A 19,288-nucleotide genomic window follows, 5' to 3' on the forward strand; every position below is an offset into this window, starting at 1 on the left:
AAACCAAGCTGTGTATTAGAAATGATTAGCTTTTGTTCCAACTTTTCATCTACCTTTAATAAACAGTAATTAATGATTAATATATAATTATTAATCATATACTAGACAATTCTTTGATATTTTATTTAAGCTTTTGATTGTTATGATGTTTAAAACTGCAAAAATCATTCACTATTTTCTTACTGTAGACTTCAAAGTGGGTAAAGAAAGATAAGAATTTTACAGGTGGGAAAGCTGAGACAGACTGGAAATGCTGCACTGTCTTTGAAATTCAGATCAATTGATCATACTCAGCAGATATCAGTGCAGCCTAGTATTCCCTCAAGCATGTAAGGTGTCCACTGTTTCTCTAACTCACTCTGATTTGCATAATTTGGTTTATCACATCCTAAGGTAACCATCTGCTAGTTAATTTTGCTTAATATTTATGTTTTTGAGTTCTTAAAATTGATGAAAGCTTTCTTGGGTGAGAAAATCAACTGCACCCTTTAGCACTACAATGTGAATGTCAAAAATGTGAATGATCAACAGCTTTCCTCAATTCCTACAAGTTCTTTCTCTGAAAGGTAAAGTGATGCCCAGAGTAACTAGTAACTTCTAATAATACAGATATTTTAATATTTTCTAGCTAGATAGAGCTATATAGAGATAGGACATGCACTTCTTTCAGTCCATGTATATTATTTTATTTTTATTAATGTAGCCAAAACCAGCACATTAACTGAGGTCAACTGGGAGACTGAATTCTCTCCGTTAAAATAAACCTGTAATGCATGTGTGCATTTTACAAAAGAATTAAAGAAATGTGACTCATTAGAATAAAAGAGATTGAATTACGTTTACCCTCAGATGTTATTCATCATATGCATTTAGACTAACAATTTTCAGAGAATTCTGTAACTATATTCAGTTGCAACATCACTGGCTATGATAGGCTGTACTCATTCTCTGCTTCTTTTTTTTTTTTTTTTTTTTTTTTTACTGCAGAGATGAATTGGCAGTTTGCTTTGCTATGAAGCAATAATGGAAAGTACTCACTGCACTTGTCTTCATCTGATCCATCCCCACAGTCATCCACAAGATCACACACCAATAAACGGCTAATACATGCATTTGTGTCTCTGCACCAAAACCAATTAGGACCTTCACAGCTTAATGCTGGAGGTGGAAGGGCACAATTTTCAAATGTAATATCGTCAATTGCTGAGACACCATCATAAAATCCCAAGCTGATTTTATTGAGTGAAAATTGGAAGGAATGCGAAAGACGTCCGAGTTGAATGAATGACTTCAACCATTGATTTCCCTGGTTGTAATATACCCTCCAAAGAACAGTAGGCTCATCCAGCCCATCCACAAGCAGTTGCATCTCTGCTGCTCCAACTGACTGCCCATAATTATAATACCTAAAATGAAAAAAAAGAAAGTTCTTTTGCCTTTTCTTTTAAAATAGTATTTTCAGAAATCTCACAACATTTTAAAATCATATATATATAACTGAGCGATCATACAAATAAACTGGTTCTGTTCCCGATTCTATTTCTAGAAGTGTGGAATTTCCAGACATATGCATCAACTCTGATAAACATCTTCTTATTCTATGGTAAACGTATCTGACATTACTCAGCAACACAGAGAATAATAATAAAGTCATGCAAACAGTTATTTATGCCATACACATTTCACCTCTGTATACGAATAATTACAGTTCATTTTTTATTTCCCTCATTGACAAGATTCTACAGAGATTGTGGTAAGAAAATTGCTGAAATACTTTTTTCCCTATGAATATTGGGAAAGGATTGAAATGGGATTTCCGATTCTTGCACTAGAGCTTTCATTCAAAGAAAGTACAATTCAATTTTGGATACTCTATTGATAACTCAAATGATGACTCAGTGAGATACTAGATTTTTGGATGATTTCTAAGTCTTGGGAGAACATGTTCAATTTGATTTTAAGTCAAAAAATTATCAAAATAATAGTGGTATTTGCCTATGTATATGCAGACACTGTCCTTTAACATAACTTTGCTCAAAGCCATACAGCAAATAAATCCCATGTTTCAGTTGTGTTCTACAGCTTATATCTACATATTGGTTACAGTGTAGACTATCTGATTAAGGAATAGACAAAGACAATAAATACTGCAGAGGAGGTTCTGTGCTACTGTAAATTATAGCCACAATTTCAATCCAAGAGAAACAATGTGAGATGATACTGAATTTTTAAAACTTTTTTTCCCATACCAAAAGGACATTGTGCAATTTGATCCTGTTTGTCTGAACTCTGGGCTTCGTAGCTGAGCAACTTGTGAAATGCTGCTGCTGTTTTTCAAAATGAACATAAAATGACCTATCAAAAGAAAACATAAAACAACTTTTCAGGCTAAAGAAAGAAATTGTTTCTAAATGTTTGGAAATAGTTCACAATCACCGCTTTAAAACTGATTAAAGAGCAGGTATATCTATGCCAGACTTCTGTGTCTAGGCCTCGACTGATTTACCTTCAGACTTGTTGTAGGTGTGATCTTGAGGAGGAGCTTGCAGCTGAAAAGCAGGTTCAAGAGAACTACTGGAACTTCTTACCCAGTCAAATCCATCTTCATTTGCAGTTTCAAACCAGCCACAGCTATCTCTTTCAAAGTCACACACAGAAGCTGAAATGAAGTAAGAAACATTTCGTCTCTGTGCATGACATGACTAAGGAAGCTTTACAGTGTGAAAAGGAAATAAAACATTTCCAATATGTCATCACCATCCTAGAAAAATGGCTAGTAAAGGGCTGTAGGGAAAAAATGCTGTTTGTTTTATAAAAATGGAGTAAGGTAACAGTCCCACAGGAACAACCAAGCTATCTCTATACACAATGCATTCATAAAATGAAGCCTTTTCTCTAAAAGCAGCCAAAAGCAGCCAAAGCACACAAAGTGGGTGAGGAGCAGCTGAAAACAGACCTTGCAATTCTCATGCTGCAGAGCAGAAAAACAGAGCACACAAAGAAATAACAAGACTTCTGCAAGATCTTTTAGGGAATAAATGCTAGAGCCAGAAATCAAATCCCTTACTTCCTGAATTTCAGCAAGAATGCTAAAGATAACAAAAACATTCCTCTAGCTGTAATCGGAATCAAGCTAAATACCAGGCATTAAGGAAATGCTACAATATTGGTAAAAGAAGGAGATCTCTGAAACACAAAGTACTGTAGTCACAAAGGTTTGAAAAATACATTCAGCTGCATTCTTGAGTTCTTCATTTAACAGAGTAGTAATACATTAGAAAACATATATAATGCAAAATAAAGGAACTGAAAGTGAAGAATATACATTCACAAATATTTATGACATTAAAATGAAGAAGCATTGCATTTTCCTCGTCTGCACCTAAAAAATTCCTCCCTAATCACAAAATGATAATTTTGCATACTGTAATTGGAACAAGCATTTAATGGAAAACATTAGGAAAACTATTTGCAAGAACTTTTAGTCAATACTTCATTAATTATGTATAAGCCCCAAAATATTCAGACAGACATGATTGCCATTTCCACCATCATTTTATAAAGATTTATCACAAGTTGCAGCAGCCATTTCAAATTACATCTCTTGGAAACGAGGATTATATTCCATTGATGGAAAATATGGGAAGGAGTTGGTTTCTTTTTGATTTTGTTTGTTTAACCAGTATATTATTATTGGTGGCAGTTAGGGCTTCTGAAAACGACAAGATTTAATGTGTTATTAAGCAAAGCACATGAAAACACAAATGAAAACAAAATAACATTTAAGAGACCAAAGAAAATATAATTTTTCCACATATAGGGCGTATGTGGGTTGGAAATGTCAATCACAAAATGGTGTAGATCAAGTGTGAAGTATGATTTTTTTTTCTTTAGGAAGATTGCTTTGCTAGAATAAAGTAGCAACAGAATTATTCACAGATATACAAGGACCTAGCTTGTATACCTTACTTTCTGCCTTTCTTCTGTTCTTTGTTTTCTTACATGCTCTAATTATACTCTATTGAGCAATCCTACGGACTCTGCTGGGCTTTCTGCTCCTTGTGTATGAGGAAATTATTGCTAGTATTGATGTTTGGAGGAAATTGCCTTTACAGTGTCAGCGGATTTAGCCTTCTCTGTGCTGACTTGTTATCACAACTCGAGATTTCTTGCTGATTCTGGGTTATTACAAAGTGATTTTACATATTTTAAATTTTTAGATTTTGAGAAATTTCACTCAAAAACATCCCTAAATTAGTTGCACAGCTCCTCTGTAATCTGAATGAATGCCTAACAAGAATTTAAGAAACACTTGTGCTGAAAACAGTTGTTAAAATTGAATGATTGTGATGTACGGATTTCCGCAAGACTGACAGTTCATAAATATCCACAGCCACCCCCTTCATATCTTTCCCTGTCTGGCAGCAAATGTATATTTACACATAATGCACCATTTCGAGAAAAGCCTGACATCAAAAAATCCAGGTGAGAAGACATAATCATCATTATTGGCTTACAACCTTTAATTTAAGAAGTGTTTAAAGAGATCCTCATATGCCAAGACATTCTTCTCCTTTTTTTAATCACCAATTTTAAGATAAATTTAAAGACTTATAGCTAGATGTCACTTTACTGGCATCTTCATATCTAGGATCCAATAACAGCTTATCAATGGACATACAGGTCCTAATACATTATTTTTAAACACTTTCCCTATAAACATGCAGAAAAATACAATTTAAAAATGCAAAAGCTCATCAATAGTAAATAAGACTATTTGGAAAAACAGACAAAAAATCCCAACAAGTCTATTTGAATGTTGACAAGTTAGGCCTTTTCAAAATTCCTGTGTGAGTTCCCACCTCCATTGCCTTCCATCCCCCAAATACTATCCCCTAAAGCTGTGAAAATAATTTGAAACTACTACATAAAAGTTCAAAATTGAATGTTAACCTGATTTGCATGATGATATTCTCATACATATAAAGTCATAGTTTAACAATCACTTAGGGCAGATAGTTACAGTATTCTCCTCTTGCATGACTACAAGAAACAAAACTCTTGAGAACATTTCTTTCCACTCAATTTCTGTAGGGAAAGCTGTTTCATCAAACGTGAAATCCCAGCAGTCATACTTGTGATTACAGTCACGTGGGATTTTCAGTAGTGGACAAACATGACTTGCAGATAACGGGTATATATCTCCTACGTAATGTGGAAGAGTACGGTATATAAGATGGACAAAATATACTGAAGGGAAAAAAAAATGCTATAAACAGCATAAGTGATTTCACCATGGACCTGTATTTTTAACAAGCAAACCTCAGTACGTGCCTCCTAACAGTGTTTAGCTTAACTGTAGGTCTCACAAAGATTCAGATTTTTACAGGGGTAATACTGTATTCTCTGGGTGCACATTCTATGTTAGTCAACCCTAATCTAAATATTGTCCATGAAAATAACAGTGCCGTCACATACATTTGATACAATTTCATTTTCTAATTAATTATATGAAAATAACCACATTCACTTTACAACTCAGTTTTTGATAGCAAGTCCTTTCTGTGCAGTGAGGCAAATATCCAATCATCTAACAAAAGGCAGATTCATAACAGTATTTTTAAGTAAAATATTGTCCAAACATGCTGGTTTATTGCATCTGACTTTCTCTGGAAAACTCTCTGTTCATATGATACTGTCATTTGCAAATGCTGAATGTGACTAGTGTATTGATATAGGAAATAGTCCCAAAATAATAAGAGCCTCCCAAATAATGAACTGAAGTTTATGTTGGAAATTTAGCAAGTCAGGTCCAAATCACTCCTCCATTCTAAACTATTAGTGTAGTCTGAAGAAAACAACATTTCTTAAACAATGCAAAAAACTTAGTTATTTTAGAAGCTGAACACCTATGATGTGGTGAAATAATAAGACCTAAAAGTTTAGGTACTCTCTAACATTCAAGTGCTTGGCTTTTTACCTTCATTAGAATGACCCTCCTGTGTAATTGAAAAGGTAAGTTCTATTTTCATTAAACAAACAAAAAAGATCTATGGCCATTATTTAGGCCATCTTACTTTGTCCTGTACTCCTCTGCTGTTGAAGCTAATGCTGTATTTGTTGCCATAGCATGTACAAGAAACCAGATTGGAGTAACTATGTAACAATGAGATAAACTTTTTTTTTCTTTGTCCTAAAAACATTACATTGACAGAAGTAGTACAGTTAGATTCATGACTTCTAGGTTCTATAGCAATTTTGAAAGCCTGTCTGGTCTCAGGCAAAAAACATGCCATCAGCAATTCCTCAATGTTCTTCCTTTTCACAGTCTACTTCCCCTTGTCACCTATTACACAACTACTCTTCTCTGATCACTTATTTCAGACCTAGTCTCACTGGGAAGAAGTGAGACACAGTCTTTCTCCATCCAGTCCTCTCTTTGCCCAGCCATTTCCCTAGACAGCTCCTTTTACTCCCGGACCTCTCCTGAGGTCTCAGTCTTTCACCACTTAATAAAAACGGAGGGAACTTTTTGTTGTTCCCTCCCAAAGTATCTCTGTTCTATTCTACATTCCTCATTTGCATTCTCTGCTTGTTTTACCCTCTCTTCCCAACCTTTTTTTATCTTTCATTGTTTCCTTCTCTCCTGCCACTGGTATCACTGGCTATTTGACCATCTGTTCCTAATCCAGCCCCCAACACCCTTCTTCTTTCCTCCCTGGCTTCATCCAAACCCCTGGTTACTTCTCTTCAGTATCAGCAAGCTCAAACAATGGAGCTGTCTATACAATTCCAGTCTCAGGTTCCTTCTGTTTACAAGCTGGCAACCTTTTCACTTCTTTAACTTTAGCCTATCCTTCTGGGCTTGTTGTTAATCCTGGCCTCACCTTGAAAAGTTACTCATCTGTCTTGCTGAAACAAAGGAGTAGCAAGCATAGAAGACAGATGTTTTGGCATGGAAGAGTTTGACTTTATAACCACAGAAGAAGTTTTATGCTTTGGCAAGATTAGAACCTATCCATATAATGAAAAATTCTTATAATACTAAGGAAATTGCTATTTATACAAAGGTGGTTCTTAGGAACCAAAGTGTTTACAGCTAAACAGTTACACCATAAAAGCAGTTATTAAGAAATTGTACATGCGTCATTCTCTTTATTTGCCTTCTCAGTGAAATTAAACACTTCATATGTGGAGAGAGAGATTATGGGCAGTTTATGAATTACTTCATTTAAGGCCAGTCCGAGTATGTTTATGCTCAACGAGATAGTACATCATAGAGATAATGATGATTAAATGTATATTTCATTTATGAATGCATAAATATAAATCATTATTTACATATATCTACCAATGTATATTATTTCACATACATTTTACATACATATATATACATTTAGCTATAATATGATGTTTAGATATAGTTCAAAATCTGATAATTCACACTATAAGTAAACAGAAAAATAAGTAAAAGGGAGGGAGAGAGTATATGGGATGATTTGCCAAAGTTCAGAGCAAATACCAAGAATACCTTCATGTTATCAGATTACTTTCAAATTTTGTCATATTTCCTACACCATGTAATTCTTAGGTTGAAAAGTTGAGAATTTGAACTCCACCAAAAGCATAGGATACAGAGCTTAGAAATTATACTGAACATTCATCTTCCAGAGCATGAGCACACAATGTGACAGGTATGTTAGGCCATTGCTGTAAATCTGCAACTTGAAAAAGACAGCCACTTTTCTCTTCTGCCTTAATGCATGGAAGTCAGGTATAATAGCTTTATAGCCACAGTAAATTCTTCAGCTGTAGAAGTAAAGTTGTGAACTAATAGTCAGAAGTAGCAGCACTTGAAAAAGAGAACATTTCATAGCTTTTATTTTATGTTGTTTTTACTTTTCTCTACTAGGTAGAATAAATCTAAAGGACTTTTTTTTTAGTCCGGGACATGTATTTTTCTACAATGAAACTAGGAATCTGGAGTAAATTTCTAAATTTTACTATAATACTAAAAAAATAAAAATAAAATTAGAATCACATAATTGCAACAGAGCCAGATGAGCTAAACTAATTTTTTGACCATGAGCCACATAAGAACAGAATAATTTCAACATATTATAAGGTTTGTACAGGTGGTACTTTTCCTATACATGGCATAAAATTTTCATCACACTCTAATTCTAAAGATGGAACACAGCTGAATTTAAAACATCTCAGGGATTATATATCAAGGGGGGGAGTAACAAAAAATTTAATTTGATTGCAGTTAAAATATACTATACAATGAGTATATAGCCCTATGTTAATAGGCAATAGTGTAGTCTCATGATTTAAAAAAAATAAATCCATCTATATGTCTGAGAATTTTCATAAGGACAAACAAAAAAACTGTTACTGGTTAAAACATACAGAAGAAGCACATGCAAATGAAGTGCCAGACAATTAGAAGCTGTATAACTGAAGAGCACCTCTGAAGAAGCATGAGATGTTTTAGGAAAATTTTTTCCATGAAGTGAAATTAATCTCTAGAACAGGTACTTGCCTGATATGACAGATAAGTAAGTAATTAAAGGGAAATTGAGTGGATTGGAAAAAGCAACAGTTTCCCTACCACCACTGGCATTGACGACAACAACTAAGGACACCAGACAACAACAACTAAGGACACCAGTCCTCAGGTGGGGAAGCCATATGCCAGAACTAATTCACTCACATGAAAGTAAGGGCAGATTTCTCACCAGGACTAGTCCCCACAAATATGTAGGTTGTTCCAAAAATAATGCCTCCTATTTATTTCCATGGAAGCTACAACAGCTACAAAGAGCACAATAACACTGTTAGAGCAAATTCTCAGCTCCAAAACATTTCAACATAGTCACCACCATTAGCTATGGATTTTCACCAGCTGTGAACAAGAGCCTGCAAGCTGTGCTTATAAAAATTTTCATGTCCATCCAGAACATCTCACTGTACTAAGATCTTCTGTTTGGTCCCTACAAACATTCAGAAAGTGTCAATGCAAATGGTGTCTTTTTTTTTTCTGTACGGAAATTCAATTCCACAGCTGTGCTTCATACTCACTTCCATGTCAGACACCAATTTGCCAGACTGCCTCTCTGCTGCCACCTGTCACACAGCAACAAAATGTGATGGGATACTGGTGGGATGGTTCCACCTCCACTGCCATAAAACCAATATCCACCTCTGATATCGCAGGGCAACATAATAAAATAGGAGGCATTACACTGAGAGCAGCCCTCTTACATAGCAGAGATTGGTTCACAATGAAAATTCCAGGACAAGAAAACGTTTGCGTTACACCACTAGTAACTAGCTTGCAATCTACACATTAGAAAACAACCCAAATTTCAATGAATGGGGAAGAGGAAGGTTAAAAAAAAAAATAGCCAAAGACTACTGTCTATTCCAGTAGATTTCTGAAAGAGAATGGTAGGAATGGTATGAAGCTTTTCATCTTTAAGTCAGCTTGTTTAGATAATCATAATGCTGCTATGCCTTTGTGATTGCCGTGGAGAGTACATATAGGAAAATAAAAATCAATCTTTCATCAACTATGTAATTGCTTTTAATCAGACTGTATATATATATCAAGGAAGCCTTAAACATTCAACACTGAAATTTTCCAACTTGCCTTTAAATTTTTCAACAAAGACGATATTCAGGTTTCTGTTGGGTATAACTTAATAGCATTACCACTGCCTACATTTAAGTCCATGTCATTTTAGAACATAGCATTAGTAGGGGAGATCACAAAAAGGAACAGTCTGACAGAAGGTCATAGTTATGTCTCTATCTGTTTGCACCTCAAGAATAGAGAGTGTGGGCACACATACAAGTTTGGTGGGAGCTTGCTTTGAGTTATATATTTGACAGTGATGATGGGAGCTCACTCTTGCCTTAAAGATAATGCTCGTCAGTGGAAGATGTAAGATGCTTTGCTTCTGTCCATGCATCGAAGTGTAAATATAGGCAGGTTCTACATAGTAAGTGACACCTAGACATTGACAGGTACACTCTTTGCTGGGTAAGGAGCTGGCTGGAGGGCCGGACCCAGAGAGTGGTGGTGAATGGAGTTAAATCCAGCTGGCAACTGGTCACGAGTGGTGTCCTCTTCAATATCTTTATTGATGACGTGGATGAGGGCATTGAGAGCACCCTCAGTGAGTTTGCAGACGACACCAAGCTGGCAGGAAGTGTCGATCTGCCTGGGGGTAGCAAGGCCCTACAGAGAGATCTGGACAGGCTGGATCTCTGGGCTGAAGCCAATGGGATGAGGTTCAACAAGACCAAGTGCCTGGTCCTGCACTTTGGCCACAACAACCCCAGGCAACACTACAGGCTTGGGGCAGAGTGGCTGGATGGTTGTGTGGAGGAAACAGACCTGGGGGTACTGGTCGATGGTCGGCTGAGCATGAGCCAGCAGTGTGCCCAGGTGGCCAAGAAGGCCAATGGCATCTTGGCTTGGATCAGAAACAGTGTTGCCAGTAGGAGTAGGGAAGTAATTGTCCCTCTGTACTCAGCCCTGGTGAGGCCGCACCTTGAGTACTGTGTCCAGTTTTGGGCCCCTCACTGCAAAAAAGACATTGAGGCCCTGGAGCGTGTTCAGAGGAGGGCGACAAAGCTGGGGAGGGGTCTGGAGCACAGGCCTTATGAGGAGTGGCTGAGGGAGCTGGGATTGTTCAGTCTGGAGAAGAGGAGGCTCAGGGGAGACCTTATCGCTCTCTATAACTACCTGAAGGGAGGTTGTAGTGAGCTGGGGGTCAGCCTCTTCTCTCTTGTAACTAGTGACAGAACGAGGGGGAATGGCCTCACGTTGCACCAGGGGAGATTTAGGCTGGACATTAGGAAGTACTACTTTTCTGAAAGAGTGGTCAGGCGCTGGAATGGGTTGCCCAAGGAGGTGGTTGAGTCACCGTCCCTGGAGGTGTTCAAGAAACATTTAGATGTTGTGTTGAGAGACATGGTTTAGTGGGGTTATTGGTGGTAGGTGGCTGGTTGGACTGGATGATCTTGTAGGTCTTTTCCAACCTCACTAATTCTATGATTCTATGATTCCCTTTATAGCTTAATTCACAGAACTACTCCAAATTACTTAAAGCACATACTGTGTAACATCGGATGAAAGTTTTTGTTATATACAGTTCATTAATGCAGATGGACTTTTTCCTCAGATTATGCCCTTCTGTCTTACAGGTACCTTGAAGCTGTTGGATCCCAATTTTATATAGCAAACATCAGAGAAAATGTACTGAAAACTGCAAAACTTGCCTTTGTTTTCTGGTTTGAAAGCAGGTAGCGTTATATTCACAACTTCGCATTCCTTTGTTACACTGATGTTATCTATAGCAACAGTAGCATTCGCTGCTAGAATGGTAGCTTGGAAAATGATCTGTAAAGATAAAAGAAGTCAGCAAGTTCATTAGTGGTGACGTGATAAAAAGACACATGTATATTTCTTTATAATTTACTCTCTCCACAGGAAGTAAATACCATCTACAGCCAACTTGGATTATCAGCCTGCAACAACTACGATGGAGATTTGATCAGTCAGAAATTTATTCCTCAACTGTCAAAGCCATAACCACATTTACTTATGGAAAGTTTTGTAACCCAGGCAACCTTGCTTCAATCTCAAGTGATAATAGCCATCACTGCTTGAATGAGCTATCTTCCTGCTGGAACTGTTAAAAGCCATACAACTTTTAAAATGAGCTATTTTAAAACAAAAAAACAAAGGTAAACAAACACAGCACTTTATAACTCACTTCAACTTAGTTCTATACCAGGCCTGCTTTAGCAAATAACTCTATGTTGTGTGATGCGCATAAGATATGTAATATATATCTTCGCAACAACAAAATCTATGTTTCCGATTTTCTTCCTGCTAATAAATGCATTAATGATTCCCCTCATTTCTAGTTTTCTGCTTGTAAATGAAGATAAAAGTATAATATATTATAAAATTAAAGAAGAAAAATTATATCACATATGGTACTGTGAATGTAAGGATTATAAGGATGCATTTATAAATACAAGAAAATATTCAGGAGATTACAAATGGAAGTAGAGTTCATTTAAGTTCAAGGTTCTGCACTTCTGCCTTTAGCCAACATAATTAAGCCCTCACTGATCAGTAGATTTAAAGTTCCTTTTTTGAAAAACACTTCGCTAATCATTTACTGAAATCTGAGGTAATGAAATAATGATGCTGCTCTTTAATACCTACACCTATTGAAAGAACTGAACTTCTTTTCTTGATGAGCACTAAAGGATAGAAATTTTCTTTTTACCTTCTATTATGAAACTAATTTAATTCTAAAGGTCAAGTTAGAGTTACCATTTGAAAGTAACATAAACATAATTTTGAATTACCTGAAAAGTTAAGTCTCCAGCTGCACTTTTTACTGGTATACTTGCTTTTGTCCACTCCATTTCGGGCAATCCCAAAATATCGCACATTTTTTCCAAACTTCCATTTGAGGTAATCCTCTTAAAAACTGAAAGCTGGGAGTCCTGAGACAGCCAATACCAAAATCTTACCTGTTGAAAGAGTTTTTAATGAAACACTTTAAAAACAGTATCATCAATCTACAATAAATTCAATAACAACTCAATAATAACTTCAATATAAGAGCGCTGCTCCAAAATGAATGCCTCCCATGTTATTATGTTGGCTCATGATGTCAGAGATGGATGTTGGTGGTATGGCAGGTTGAACGGTCCCACCAGTATTCCATTACATTTTGTTGCATGTGACAGATGGCAGTAGAATAGCAGTCTGACAGAGTGGCATCTGACATGGAAGTGCATATGAAACAAAGGTGTAGAACTGAATTCCTCCATACAGAGAAAATGGCACCCACTGACATTCACTGACACTTGCTGAATGTTTATGGAGACCAAAAAGTGGATGTGAGCACAGTGAAGGGGGTGGGTGAACATATTCCAGATGTTCATGCACAGTTGTCACACTATGAAGAGTGTCTTGATCAGCTTGTCTGCATGAATCAGTGGATTATGACCAGATACTGTGCACAGAGATGAATGTCACTTTCAGCGTGTTGGAAACAATGGCAGCAACATTGGAATATTGCAAAGTTTGTGCAATCTGGGTCCCATGAATGCTCACTCAGGTACAGAAAGACCACCATTTATTGGGATCTACTGAACTAATACAAGGGTGAAGGTGACAGTTTCTCAAATCACATCATTACCGGTAACGAGACATGATGTCTCTCGAACAAACCATCAACTCTATTCACTGCATTGTGATGCTGTCTAAGCTTAAAGCTCAGATTTCCAGAGTTATGCCAGAGAAGACAACCCTTCTCTTGCAGCAAGAGAACACCAGGCCCCATACCAGTTTGAAGACAGTGAAGCACATTGCCAGTCTCAGCTGGACTGTCATACCACACCCAGAGTGTAGTCCAGATTTGGCACCTTCTGACTTCCATCTGTTTGAGCTGATGAAAAATACATTGCATTGGCAACATTTACCTAGAAATTACGCTGTCACAGCAGCTGTGAAACATTGAATCACCTCCACTGGTGCAGATTTTTACGAGTACTGCATATAGGCTCCTGTTCATCACTGATAAAAATGCATAGCTAATAGTGGTAGCCATCCAGAAAAATAGTGTTATGTAACTAAGAATTTGCTATATCGAACAGTGATATTCTGCTCTTTGTATCTGTTGTAACTTCCACAGAAATAAATAGGAGGCATTACTTTTGGAGTGACACATGTACATGCACTGTAGCACAAAACTACAGACAGGACTATACCCTACTGTGACATAAAAGAAAGAGAGTTAGGAATAGCATGCTGAGTAGCAGCATTATGTCCAAAGTAAAACCACAATAAAAAGGAAAACTTATTTAAAAAAAAAAAAAATTAACTTGCACCTACCAAGGGATATATACCAATTGATATGATCTCATTATTTCTCTGCAAATGTAAAATATGGAATAGCTTAATGAGTATGTTAATCTCTAAAGTCTTAGTCAAGATTCTTATATGCAGGGAGCCTTACGAGACTCTATTTCCACAGTCAACATCAATGACAATTATTTGAGGACAATTATCTATTGAGCAATAACATATCAATAGCCTGAAACAAATGGATTGACTGCTACATTGGGAGAATAAAAACCAATTTCTTCAGCAATTAAGCTGGAAAAAATACTGCTTGTCCAACTGGAAAGCTCATAAAACAAAGAGAAGCCCATCACACTATGCTTGCCTTGAAATACAGAATAAACCATATTTATTTACTTAATCCTAACCAGACAAAAAGTAGGCAGCGGACTGCAGGGAAAAGATAAGATTTTTAAAAACTACTTTTTGTAGTGTGAGCTCTTCCAGCTTCTTCCCATAGTGAAAGACAAAATCTTTTTTACATTTGCAGACTTTACTTCCCTGCAAAAGCCTTGATAATGCTTGAAGTATTGTGAAGGTAAAAAATGAGCTGCTGTGCAGTTCTCTCCCATCTTCATTTGATCTTACACAGAGCACCTTGGATTGTCACATTATTGAGAGTAAATTTCCTTTTTCTTTTTCCTCCCTCCAGTTTGTATAAAAAATTAATGAGTTAAGAAACGCAGACCACGTTAGGCTAATGGACAAACAAAACCTGTCTTCTGCCTCAGAACAATCACCAATGAATGTGCTAGCTCTCGATTACATACAAGAAAAGAATTGAGGTCTTTTATTTGAGCAGGACGCTTGACACAATATAATGATTTTCAAGGACCTTTTGAGACTAATAACTGGCAAAACAGCATGCTGTGTGTGTGCATGTAACTTTTGCTGAATTTATTGTGAATACAAACTTCTTATCATTGATTATGTTATTGAGAGAATAAACAAATACTTGAGCAAACACCTTTCTACCCCCTTCCAAGGTGAATGTTAGCATTTAACATGTCACTTTCATGGTTTTAACTTCGTTTCTTTTCCTTTCAGGTTGCACACAGCCTAGCCCAGTTCCTTTGGTGAGGCAACAGATGGAGCAGGATCCCTTCCCTTCAGAGATGTCTCTAACCCAGTCTAAGTCATCCCACAGATGCAGCAAGAGCTGTAACTCTTGGCATGGAACAGCCTAGAGGCTGCTGCTTTATCTTAAGAAGGTCTGATCATCAGGATTGCTCAGAATAACTCATTTTCAGAAGACTAAATCCAGGCAGTGCATGAAGATGAACATAAATTTATGCATGCATCATGATTCCTTGAAAATTATTTATTTAAGGGATGTAGTAGTTTAACGGTAGACAGACTCTGAGAATCTTCTTTTTCTAATTATCATATTAACGCCTATGCTAAAGCTTGCAGGTCATCAGTGTGCCTATCAAGTCAAAGAGCAGGACTGGTGAATTTGAGAACTCTACGTACACGTAATTGGCTAATAATCAGAAAGTCATCATGCCTGTGGATACAGTACTTTTCACTTCAGGCACCAAATTTAATCCATAAAAAAGTCAAGTACCTGAAAGATACCACTTTTGAATGTATGAAACGATTAACAAATATTCTGATTTGTTAACATAGCACAAGGTAGTTTAGCAGTTACTGATGGAAATACTCTTTTTTGTAACACCTTTTTGTTTTCTTAAATCATCTTCTGGGCTTCACAGTCATGATCTATTTCTGACACTACTTCTCTCCCCTCACCCTCCCCCATATGCATGGAAATTATTTATTGTATAAGATAATCTCAAGAATTAGTAACAAATTTGAATAATTCAAAGTAATATTTTGCCCCTACCAGACAAGGTAAGGTGGGGGAGAAGAAAAGAAACTCTGGAGCAGGTATTCAAACACTTTTAAAAATGAGTTGTTTGAACACCCATACCCTAAATAATCTAAATACATAGAGCATGTTTATCAAATATATTTTAAAAACATCTCCTGAGTTTTCCTTATGTAAGAAATACAATTACCCTTTCTTGCTACATGTACATGTTCCAATTTAGAATTACTTTTCTGTCCATTAAAGGGACATAAGCAGAGAGCTAGGACTAGAAACTTGCTTTTACCGTTCTAAAACCTTGAGCTAAATGAAGATGTTTCTTAGTTGACAACTACTGAAAGACTCTGCTACAAGAAGCTGTACAAAGAATTTACTTCTAAGCTTCAATTAACCAGTGAGGCATAATGTAAAACTGTTATCCCTCAACTCCAATTTTTATTTATTTATTTTTTAATTTAACCATCAGAGCCAAAGAACTTGCAAAGCTATTAATAAACATAGATGTCTTTATGTCGATCCCTTTATCCTCTCAGTGGGACATCCAACATAGGACAACATCTCACATCTATATACAGAGAGCATAACAGATCAATAGACATCCTAATGAGCAACTGCTATTCCTTGCTCTTTCCCAGAAATAAAAGCCTACAGGGAAAATGTGGCAGAAAGCCAAGCTTCCAGTTTTCAGAAATATTCTTTTTTCAGAGGTGTATAGCAGGATGACAACTTTCACTGTTTTTTCTGAATCTCGGAGCTTTAAGTATGCACAATGTATGCGTACTCAAAATTAAAAATACCCTTAATTTCTGACTTTACACTAAAGAAGCGTATGTGCATCCCTACTGAATTTATGTTTATTTGGAATACATACCAAACTCTGCAAGAGGTCTTAACTGGGACAACTCATTGACTTACAAACTAGTTCTGCCCAGGTAACCTTAAGAGATTCTAAGATGAATTTATCTGAACTTGAAAAGTGCTTATCCACCCACTATCAAAGTCTACAAAAGAGATGTGAAACTGCCTGGATGAGTGCACTATATGTACAAAGGTTGTTGGTACTCCAAGTCAAGTGGGATAGGCCTCTGTTGGGATTCTGAGAGGCCTTCTGTATTCCCTGCAGCAGCATTGCACTTGATTTCATTCTGGATCTATTTCATTTGTGATTCTTTACAACAGTATGATGACATGCGAAGATTAAGAAGGAACAGAGCGTGTAAAATGATAGCAAGGTGTTCTTAAGTTGTTTACAGTGCTTCCACTCAGCTGCAAGATGCAACTATTTAGCTGAGATCTGGCAACTCACTGATGTTCATAGTCTAAGTCAGCTACAGCCTCAAAGAAAACAGATTTGTTTAAGCCAACACTTGTTTCAGATCCCTTAGCCTACAAAGCCTTCATGCGGCTAGAATAAAATTCTGCTATTTGATGGGCCTTCTCTGTGATATTCTTCCATGAAATCTTTTCTGACTTTGTTTCTGAAACAAAAAATTTCTAGGTAAAACTACAGTTTCTATTCCACATTGACTTTGAAAAATTAAGCGATAAGTCTAAATTCTATTTTTTTCTCTAAAGGTTCTTTTTAACCACAAAAACAAGATGATTTTGAAAAGCTTTCAGTATTTTTTTCTTTTCTCCTCTGTGACTTCTTATATCAAGAGACATCACACAGTAGCAACATAAATACAAAACTCTGTGATCACACATCTTAATGTAACCCCAATGTGTCATAAGGTTTGGAAGGTAATGAAAATCTAAAAAAGACTTGGGAAAAACAAAACCAAACACATAAAACCATCCAGCATCTATTCATTTGAATCGATGGGCAAAAAGAATAAGCAAAAATGTAAGTAAAAGTTTTTGTTATATGTGTATTTATTTATTTATATGTATTTCCTCAATTTCAATTTTAAAATAATTTTGTTGAAAAGTGCAACATTTTAATCAGAAAGTGCGATTTTCATTTTTACTCTCAGACTTGCTCTTTTTTTTTTTCTTAATAGCACTCCTCACCCCCTTTTTCCTGTTAGCTTTCTATTTTCTGAGGTCAATTACCATCCTCACTAATTCCTTTTGTATTTCTCTAAAGAGCTATATTTGACAAAACACAACAACAACCTTCAAGTTAAACTGTTAATGACTGCACAGTTCAGCTTAATGAGTATCTTTGTATCAAAAGTTAGTGAGTTAAGAAAGAGACATGGTTTAGTGAGAACTAATGGCAATAGGTGAACGGTTGGACTGGATGATCTTGTAGGTCTTTTCCAACCTTGGTGATTCTATGATCTTATTCTATTAATAAAACTTAGTACATGTCTGGAGCATGATAGCCAGTTCTCTCCAATCACTCTAGTATACTTAATCTGTATAGAAAATTCAAACCACAAATTTCCTGTAAAGGAAAGCTAGACATGGGAATATTTCCAGCTAACAGAGCTAACAGATAACAGCCTGAGAACACTTTGCCAGCTATTGCTTGAAAGGCAGGCTGATCTGACTGCGTGCTGATACAGCCCCAATAATGTTGTTCAGCTATGTTTTTCACAGCTTAAAAAAACCTAAAGAATATCCTTAAATCTGAGCCAACCCATAGATGCTTTAGAAAGTATAATAATCAGATACAAATGTCAGGCAGCGAAGCAATAAAAAAAAAAAAAAAAAAGTACATCACTCCTCCTAGAAATTAGTCAGTTTCTTGTTCTGCTCTAATTCAAATGGAGCTAGTTTTCCCGCAGCAATGCTAACAGTAATGAAAATACATTTCAACACATCAGTTGACTGATAGCTTACAAAGGTGGGAGCAGGTTAATGTCTAAAAGTTACCTGACAGCAGGAAAGACCAGGGGACAGCTTGACAAGGAAGGGACTCCCCAGATCAGACGTGGCTATCTCTGTGTGCATCTGATATGATCCACTGAAGTAGATGAATGTTTCTGTAAACAAAAATTAAAGAAATGCAAGAAATACGTCATGCTCCAGTGGCAAATAATTACCTCAGAGAGGTAACTATGTGCACTGTGAGAAGCATGAAAATTAGTCATAAATGTAAATAAATGGAACAGCATTCCCTTCAGCTCTGGCCCTATGAATAAAGAGGAGAGAGTTGTACTAGCCTGTGACAACAAATATCCATATAAATAAAGAAAAAACAGAATTGCTGAATGCTCCTGTGATCCTGGCTCTTTCCTCAGCAGTAAAATTAACCAAGTCCAAGGATGAGGAAAGAGAGTGAAGAAAAGATTGGTATTTGAGCAGCCATTGCTAAAACCATGGAAACATAGAATCGCTCAGGTTGGAAAAGACCTTCAAGATCAACATGTCCATCCGCAGCCTAACCATACTACCCTAACTCTAACAGCCCCCCAGTAAATCATGTCCCCGAGCACCACATCCAAACAGTTTTTAAACACATTCAGGGATGGTGACTCAACCACCTCCCTGGGGAGCCTGTTCCAGTGCTTAACAACCCTTTCTGTAAGGAAGTTTTTCCTGATATCCAACCTAAACCTCCCCCG

The 19,288-nt window shown here is 36.6% G+C and overlaps 1 protein-coding gene across 1 annotated transcript in view; it reads right to left on the bottom strand.

Moving 5' to 3' along the window:
• Positions 1-19,288, bottom strand: part of MALRD1 (MAM and LDL receptor class A domain containing 1) — a 223,310-nt gene that overhangs the window by 167,530 nt on the left and 36,492 nt on the right. Inside the window, exons 11-16 of the mRNA XM_021388959.1 lie at positions 18,597-18,706; positions 12,397-12,564; positions 11,293-11,413; positions 2,507-2,659; positions 2,250-2,355; positions 1,039-1,406 (exon numbers count right to left, since the gene is read on the bottom strand). Coding sequence (XP_021244634.1) covers positions 1,039-1,406; positions 2,250-2,355; positions 2,507-2,659; positions 11,293-11,413; positions 12,397-12,564; positions 18,597-18,706 — 1,026 coding nt within the window. The remainder of the gene's footprint in view (positions 1-1,038; positions 1,407-2,249; positions 2,356-2,506; positions 2,660-11,292; positions 11,414-12,396; positions 12,565-18,596; positions 18,707-19,288) is intronic.

This window comes from Numida meleagris, chromosome 2 (assembly GCF_002078875.1).
Source record: "Numida meleagris isolate 19003 breed g44 Domestic line chromosome 2, NumMel1.0, whole genome shotgun sequence".
In the NCBI taxonomy this organism is placed as follows: domain Eukaryota; kingdom Metazoa; phylum Chordata; class Aves; order Galliformes; family Numididae; genus Numida; species Numida meleagris.